The sequence below is a fragment of the Hordeum vulgare genome, chromosome 3H (genome assembly GCF_904849725.1).
Source record: "Hordeum vulgare subsp. vulgare chromosome 3H, MorexV3_pseudomolecules_assembly, whole genome shotgun sequence".
Lineage (NCBI taxonomy): Eukaryota > Viridiplantae > Streptophyta > Magnoliopsida > Poales > Poaceae > Hordeum > Hordeum vulgare.
The window spans coordinates 2,133,958-2,142,862 of NC_058520.1; the positions used below are offsets into that span (position 1 = coordinate 2,133,958).

Genomic DNA, 8,905 nt, shown 5'->3' on the forward strand with positions numbered 1-8,905 from the left:
ATACAATCATATTAACATGAATATAGGTAAATCACGGGTTAAGGTACTAGAATATTTATATCTCATTGCAATGCACGGAAAATTATCTAGTACTACATGTTAAAAAAAGAGGGACTACTTGGATCCAACTACCGTGATGCGATTTGAGTGACTGCAACAAGTGGGTGGATGGCCATAGAAGGCAACCAAATGGCCACAAATATTCTTGGGGACTGATACACGCCGGCGCGCTAGCCCAAATTTGGGCCGAAAGAACGACTTCCATTTGTGGTAGTTATGGTCGTCGGGGTTTAGGAGGAACTTGATGTGGTTTTGAATGCTGTCGAGGAAGATGGGATGACGCGGAGCCGGTGGTAAGGAGGACGGCATGGAGGCGGGGGGAGAGGAGAAGAGGGGCGCAAAGTGGGAGGGTGGTGAGGCGCCGCTGTGAGACGAAGGGGCGGTGCCGAAGATGAAGGGGGAGGCGGCGGCGGCAGTGAGGCCGTCGCTGTTGGCCGAACTGGAGGAGAGCGCCGGCGAGGGGGTAGAGCTGGTGCCCTGGGAAGCGGCGGCGGCGGGATCGGTCATTGGGTTGGTGTCTGATACCAAGTAGGAAGGAGAATTATCTCTTATGTATTGATCCTTCCTCACCTCTCTCTTATATACACATGAGTTTGTTACATGGCCCTATCTAGGTGGCACGCATGCCAGGGCATGGGAGTAGTGGATGCTATATACATGGAGTGTAGTTACAACACGTAGTGGTACATCATGTGTTAACACGTGCATCCTTTCGATTAATCCATCTGAGGTCGTCTTCCTCTCGTATGTCTCCCCAAGCTCTCACGCGCAAAGCATCGCCTCCTCCCCCTCCCGTGACTCGCCGTCGTCGGGGCCATGGTCGACGAGCTCCGGCGGGTCCCGCCCGTGGTCGTCGAGATTGCATCACAGACTCCAGTTGGTCTCCCAGTGCGCAGTCACCAACGGATGCAACAAAAAAGCTTGCCGTCGACGCTCATAGCCGTAAAATCACAGAAAAAGGTCGTTGACCCAGAGCAGCTTTTCTGTTGCCTCCCCCCGGTGTTGCATCCATTTCTCAAAGATCATTTCTAACAGAAAATAGGGTACGCCCAAGTTTTCTACTCTACTTGGTACTAAGATTGGTTTTTTGTTTGTTGTTAAGCTCAACAATTCAGAATTGCATCAGTGCCAAAATATGTTGCTACACGAACAACTAAATAATTATTGAGGGGAGCCTGCACATATACGAGCCAATATTTTTGTAGGCTCTATCACTCGTGGTTAAGCAGGGTAATGAGTTCGTAAGCGACGCCACATCGCTCAACCATCTGGCGATCTATCATTGACAAAGGGGAAATCTTGCCCATCGTCTTGAACGCATTCTCGCACAAATCCCCGACGACCTCGGCGGCCGACACGAGAGCCATCGTACCGACGTAGTCCCCGCGGTCGAAACCGATGCGGGCGTTGTGCTTGAGGTTGTTGTCGGCATCCTGATAGGCCCAGAGGCACTGCGCCAGCGCGCCTCCCTCGGGTGTGCCTAGGTTGCCCTTGTTCAGGTTGACGATGACCCCGACGTTGTACTCAGCGGTGTCGCTCGCGATCTGCAGCGCGACGCTGCCGACTTCTTGCTCCGTGGAAGCGTAGGCGCTCTTTGGGTTCACCTTCAGAACCACCATGCACAGCGTGGGGTTCCTGGTCTTGACGCACATCCGGGCGGCCATGTTGGTGTTGGCGTAGGCGGCAGGGAGGCCGGAGGACACCCCTGCGAGCACAATAAGAAGAATAGCTACGGATGTTCCTGCTCTTGCCATTGTAGAGTTTGCAGTTTGCTCCTAGCTAGGCGTTGTTCTCTTGGTGCATTCCACACAACTCTTCCTTCTATATGTAAGGTAGGTACGCACAAGAGAAGAAAAGATATACTCCATATGATGCGCCTTAATCATGGTATATTTATTTCTTTCGATGCATCAAATGCAGTACTAATAGCAAATCAAAGCATCAAACATTGATCCAGTTATTAAATCTGTAATGTAGCAACAAATATATGCACTCGATACTTCCGCCGATTTTTGAATTTCCATGCTAATATTTTTCTTTATGTTGGAATGGATTTTTGATGTACTACAATATATAAATATTGAATATACTTCCATTAATTATAGCATATATACCAAATATAATATTGAGTAACAAAATCCGGTAGATAGATTAACAAAATAAAATTGAATATACTTCCATTAATTACTACAATAAATATAATATTGAATATGCTTCCATTAATTACCAGAATAAATATAATACTTGTATTGAATATACTTCCATTAATTATAGCATATATACCAAATATAATATTGAGTAACAATATCCGTTAGATAGATTAATAAATAAATATTGAATATACTTCCATTAATTACTACAATAAATATAATATTGAATATACTTCCATTAATTACTACAACAAATAAATGTACAATGTACTGTAGCAGAAAATAAATGCACTCGATAATTCCACCAAGTTTTGAATTTCCACGTTAATATTTTTCTTTATGTTGGAATGGATTTTTGTTTGTAACAAAATCCGGTAGATAGATTAATAAATGTGCTCTCACAATAAATAAATAAATATTGAATATACTTCTATTAATTGTAGCAAATATAGTATTTTTGTCATCCCAAAATAAATGACTCAACTTTGTATTAACTTTGTATTAAACTTTTAATGCAAAAAAAAACTTTATATTAAAATTAGTATAAAGTTGAGTCATTTATTTTATGACAGAGGAAGTAGTTATAAACGGCCAGCCATGGAATATCAAATCTGAACTCTGGTAAATTGACTAAGGTGAAGGTACAAGCGAGTGGCTACAATCTTGGGAGAAATAGGAACAGGTGCTGTGCAGTTTTCTGTGACTTTTCATCAACAAATTTCCAACATACCGCGTCGCCGCCACGGGCGAATCGGGTGGATCCGAGGCGCCTCCCTACCTCCCTCCGTCCTCGACTCTCCTCCCGCCGCCGGCAAGCACCGCCAAGGGCAAAGCCCATCCTGGTTGGCCGGTGGAGGGGCCTTCTTCCTCCTTGACCGGGGCGCGCAACGCGGGGTGTGGCGGCCTGGACAGGATGCAGTGCTGGCGTGGGGCGCTGACGGCGCCGTGCGCAGCCAAGCCGAGGGCGCGGTTGGGTGGCGCGACTGTGGAGGCTGCGTGGTGACCAGGGAGCGTTGCGACGGCGTGCCTTGTAGATCTAGCACGGTGGCGTCCCAATCTGGCAGATTAGGATTTGTGGGCGGCGCGGGGGGTGGTGGCGGCCGTCGTGGATCGCTGCAGGGGTCACGGCTAGTGGAGCCGTCTTCGACGGACCAGGGCCTGCGTGGCTGTTCTGGTGGTCGGCGGCGGCTGATCCGGTCACTGTCCTCTGGCCCCTGATCAATGTGCTTCTCTCCTGCGGGTTTCTGGCGGTGTCGGCGTGGCCGCGGATGAAGCTGGTGTAGGAGATTCATATTGGGGGAAACCCCTTGGTCGGCCCTGGCCGGCCGCACCGATGACGACGCTCAAGGGTGTCGTTGTTCTTTTTGGAGACGTCGGTCTACGTCTGCTCCTCCACTTTCTACCTCACCGCCTCTCGGGTGAAAACCCTAACTTCGATGGAGAACGGTGGCGTCCTTGACGCCGTGACCTTCCTGAAGGCGTCGCCTTGAGGGTTGAGTGGTGGTGGGCACTGTGTGGGTCCTTGACGGTTGCTCGTGGTGGGCACTGCTTCAGGAAAAACCCTAAGATCTGGCCTTCCAGATCGGACGATGGCGGTACTACGGTGCCGTTTCTCTCTTGAGAGCATCGTTTGTGGAGTAGCGCTGACACACGCAGGATTTGGAGCGGGTTTGCCTTGCCCAGAGATTTGGTGGAGCTGTCAAGTCATGCCTGACCGACAGGTGCTACGCTGAGTCATGTCTGGTTGGCACGTTCTACGCACGACAGTATTTCTAGAATCTTCGCGCCTGGACGGATGAGCGCAGGGCGGTGGCGCTATTTGGCACCGTGGTGGCTTCGACGGATGTTCGGACTAGCAAAGATGATACGGAATTCTCTCCTGAAGATGGGTCAGTGGACCGATGATGATGGCGGCCTCTAATGTGTGCATGTGGTGTGTGCTTTAGGTCTGCTGCACCGGTTGTTGGTCTCGATACCTTATGTGGATGGATTGGCGACAACACCGGTTTTAGATATGGAGAGTGAGAGCATTCCACATTATCGAGTCTGTAGGTGTGAATGGTGGCTTCGGATGGTTTGATATATATTTTTATGAGGCCTTTGTGAAATAATTAATAAAGTTGGTTGCATGCATCGATTGATGCACAGGTCGGGGTTTGAACCTCCTTTTCTAAAAAATGGAATATCAAATCTATATATATAGATATATATATATATATATATATATATGCAGTGAATATTATGCAATATTAACCACTTTGTGTATGATTGCGGGACCACGTTTATCCGATTTGAAAACTAAGGGTCAAGTCGTTATTGTTTCAAAGCTGACGGGGACAAAACCTAACTTGGATAATTGTGCTGAGACAAAATATATTTTCCCCGTACAAAGTAAATCGGAGGGAAGAATGATTTGGAGGATATGAAGAAGATGAGGTAACTTCTCGAAGGTCAAAACTATACGTTGTCGTGTATATGGTGATACCCTGGTTTATCTCAAGGAAAGATGATATGGCAATGCAATTTCTAGGAGAAGTCTAAGGAAAAATTGTTTAGAAGTAACATAAGCTCTTGGATGGTTTTTTTTGGGGGGGGGGGGGGGTGGCTAACACTCTTTTAGCAAAATTGACTCCTCATTGTTTCCATGGAAAACATGAATGTGTTGATTCTATCACCAATGTGATATCCCAGAACTAAATAACTTGGAAATCATGGAGTACACCATGATAATCAACAGACATGAACCAATGACCAAATTATCTAAATTACAACAAGTTGAATGACTAATTTATGTATTATATATTGAAAGGAAATGACAGGCTAATAGGAAAAAATATAACAAATTCTACAATAAGCAGAAACATCCGACCATTAGTTAACCTAATTAAATGATTAAACCACTTGATCTTCAAATATTCTATTGACATTAGAGTAGATAATAATTAGAGGCTCCTTTGAAGACACTAATTAGAGTACATCTTCAAATTTCAGAGTTTAGAAAGTATTCATGTAATCCAAAAATGCTCGTTCGGAGATTATATGTCCAAGAACTATACCTTTGTTCACCATAAAGTGGCACTTCTCCCTATTCAAGACAAGATTAGTTTCTTCACATCCCTGCAACACTCGATCAAGGTTGCTCAAGCAATCATCAAAAGAAGTCCCATAAACACAGAAGTCATCAATGAAAACCTCAACAATCTTTTCATGAAAGTCAGAGAATATATCAGTCATACATCTTTGAAAGGTAGCACATGCATTGCATAGAGCAAAAGGCATACGCCTATAAGAACAAGTTCCAAAAGGGCAAGTAAAGGTAGTTTTCTCTTAGTTTTCTCTTAGATTAGAAAATATGTCATTCATAATGAGGCTTGGTATCATTATGATGTTGGATCAATTATTACCTTAGTTGTGATTTTGATCGCATTTGTTGTTGCATTTAAATGTTTTACATAGTTGTATCTTAGTTTCAATGTATGTTTTAATTAGATGCTCAAGAGAGTTGTATATGTTGTTCTGTGAGAACTATATGTATGAACTTTATGTATTTATTTTTTCAGTGATAACATTTGATCACTACTGTACTTTTGTTTTAATGTGATGATGAGCTTGTATTAGTTTGGTCACTTCAAAGTGAAGGCTGGCCCAAGCATCCTGTTAAACGGTGAATATTGTCCATGGTTACGGCATAATAAGTAATAAGATTATCCAAGGTTTGATCTACAATATCACTGCAATTACTTTTCAAAAAAATGAAATTCCTTTGTAATAGATGAGTTTTCATGCGAAACTCTGATACTTCGAAAGAGATTGTCCAGTTTGTACACGAACTGCATCTAGTTTATTTCATAACCCTCTCAACTTTTTAGCATATGCTATGTGGGTGAAATTATGATACCATGCCAAGTTTTAGCCTTTTCAGAGTTCATTTATAGTGTCTTTCAATTTCAGGGTCATTTAGCTCAAAAAAATCATTAAATGCATGAAAAATAGCAAATGAAGTCCGAAAAGAGTTGAAAAATGATGATGTGGATATGAATGGTGCATATTGAACGCATAAAAAGTCTGGAGTTAAAATATGTTCAAAAAATTGAAATCCTTTTGTAATAGACGAGCTTTCATGTGAAAACTTGATACTTCGAAAGAGATTGTCCAGTTTGTACACAAAGTGCATCCAGTTTTTGACGTACCCCTCTCAACTTTTTAGCACATGCTATGTGGGTGAAATTATGATACCATGTCAAGTTTCAACCTTTTCAGAGTTCATTCGTAGAGAAAAAGATGTCACTTCTCTCTATATATGTTCATGACAATGGTGTGTAATTAATGGTCCCTTCATTGTTATATGTAGTACCTAGCGTCAAGTTGAACGAACAATGTAAAATAAAATGAAACCCTAAATGTAAAAGAATTGAAGGATAAACACAAAAAGAAAAGGGTGAAACACAATATGAAACCCTAAACCCCCTCCTTTCAAAAAAAACCAGCATCTAGTAGTTGCTCACGTGTGGCTGTCTTTTAGTCTCGGTTGGTGTTAGCAACCGGGACTAAGGGTCCTCCTACCCTCGCGCACCACAGCAGCCATGTGGAGCACTGTTAGTCCCGGTTTGTAACACAACCGGGACTAAAAGTTTTGGCCCTCTAGAACCGGCATCGAAGCCCTATTTTCCACTAATGTGTATTTTTGGCCCGATAATTCTTATATATTTCAGAAAAATTCTTCATGAAATTTCAGGTCATTTGAAGCAACTTGATTTTTTCGCCTTTTTTTCAGTTTCTCGGTCCAGCATTCCACCTTCCGGTCTCTACTTCCCTCTTCATGATGTATCTTGCATATTCAGAGAGAAAAGGCATAAGAATTATATAACAACATGGAATAGTGGACAATAATAAAACAAATCTCTCCCTAATAATAAAGCAAATAGGGTTTCTGGTCATCCGTCGTGGCAGTTTTGCAAAAACATCCCTCTATTTTTTCATAATCAACCTGCGGTCCTTCATTAAGTGGAAAAAACGTTTCGGTTTTTACAAAACAAACCATGTCCCATTACCTCCGTCTTCCCCACCCCACAGACCTCCCTGCCCCCTTCGTATCCAGATCGAGCCACAAAGAGAAGAAGAGGGGAGCCACCGTCGCCCGCGCCACAAACGCCACCGCCCTCACCCTAAGCCCCCGGCAAGCGCCCCCCCCCCCCCCCCCGAGAAGGATAGGCGAGAGAGGAGAGGGATCCGGCGGGCCGAGGACGACGATGAGCTCGTCGGCTTTGAGGAGGGAGGCGACGAGGAGCGGGGAGCTCGGGCGGACGTGCGAAGGGGATGACCCTCCCTCAAGGCCGGCCCACGCCCCGACGCGGAGCGGGGAGCTGCTGCCCAAGGGCAGAGTTTCTTCCAGGGAGATGAACATGCAGTTGAACAATTTGCGAGAGCCACAAATCTCTCCCTAATAATAAAGCACCGTGTGCTTCTGTCAACCGTCGTGGTTGTTTTGCAGAAAACCCCCTGACCTTTTCCGAAATCAACCCGCAATCCTGATTTAAGTGAATAACCAATCGTTTTTTGTATTGTTTACAGATAACCCCCTGTGAGTTCGTGAAATCAACGCGCAGTACATAATTAACTGAGAAAACGAAACGTTTTTGGAATTTTTGTAGAAAGCTCCTTCAGTTTTCACAAAATAAACCCGCAGTACATACTTGAGTAAAAGAAACAATCGTTTTCCGTATGTTTTCGAAAACACCCCTACAGTTTTTAATTAATTGATCTGTAGTTTAAATATAAATGCAAAATACTTTAAAAAATCATATCTTTTAAACGATAACTCCAATTTTACATTATTATATATGAAATTTTATTAGAAAAATATGTAGAATCTGAATATAATGTTAGTTTATCTATTTAATTTTTTAAAATTGTGTTTATAATGTAATTTTAATCAATAGTGATGCGCACAATCTAAATATAATGTTATTTTATCTATTTAACAATTTCAAAATTATATTTATGATGTAGTTTTAATCAATAGCGTACAATCCATTTTTTCATAACGAGGCCAGTCCATGTTGTTAATTAATCCGCGGTTTAATTATAATTAACAAATACTTTTAAAAATTATATCTTTTAAACTGTAACTCTAATTTTAAATTATTACATATGAACTTTCATTCAAAAAATGTGTTGAATCAAAATATAATGTTTCTTACCTATTTAATATTTAAATTTCTATTTATAATGTAATTTGAATCTATAGTGATGCGTACAATCTAAATATGATGTTATTTTACTTATTTAACAATTTTTAAATTCTATTTATGCAGTAACTTTAAATAAAGGTCTTAAATCATGATTATTAGGTTATGACGTGTTTGTACGGTTTGCTTCCGTTACAACGCACGGGCTCTACTAATAAAAGAAATATGTATTCTTAATCCGTCTTGCTATTTTATAAAAAAAAACTTATGTTTCTAACGTAAACCGCGGTACATATTAAACCGTAACTACAAATTTAACATGTTATATATAGAATTTGATTAAAAAATATGTAGAATTTAAATATCATGTTATTTTAGATGTTAAACATTTAATATATATTTTTACTTAGGATGCAATTTTAATAAATAATTCGTTATTCGTCTTTCTTTCATACCGATACTAATCCGGATTGGGGATGAAGACGTCAACAAAATCAGGATTGAAGA

General features: G+C 41.8%; 1 protein-coding gene across 1 annotated transcript; it reads right to left on the reverse strand.

The window, feature by feature from the left end:
• Positions 1-1,186: 1,186 nt before the first annotated feature.
• LOC123439107 (pectinesterase inhibitor-like) lies at positions 1,187-1,881 on the reverse strand. Its single transcript, XM_045115856.1, has one exon. The coding sequence runs from the start codon at positions 1,812-1,814 to the stop codon at positions 1,272-1,274; it is 543 nt and encodes a 180-aa protein (XP_044971791.1). The 5' UTR covers positions 1,815-1,881; the 3' UTR covers positions 1,187-1,271.
• Between the last annotated feature and the right edge of the window lie 7,024 nt (positions 1,882-8,905).

What these genes read in the sequence shown, in the direction of transcription:
- LOC123439107 (XM_045115856.1), bottom strand. Translation starts at nt 1,814, where the DNA reads ATGGCAAGAGCAGGAACATCCGTAGCTATTCTTCTTATTGTGCTCGCA.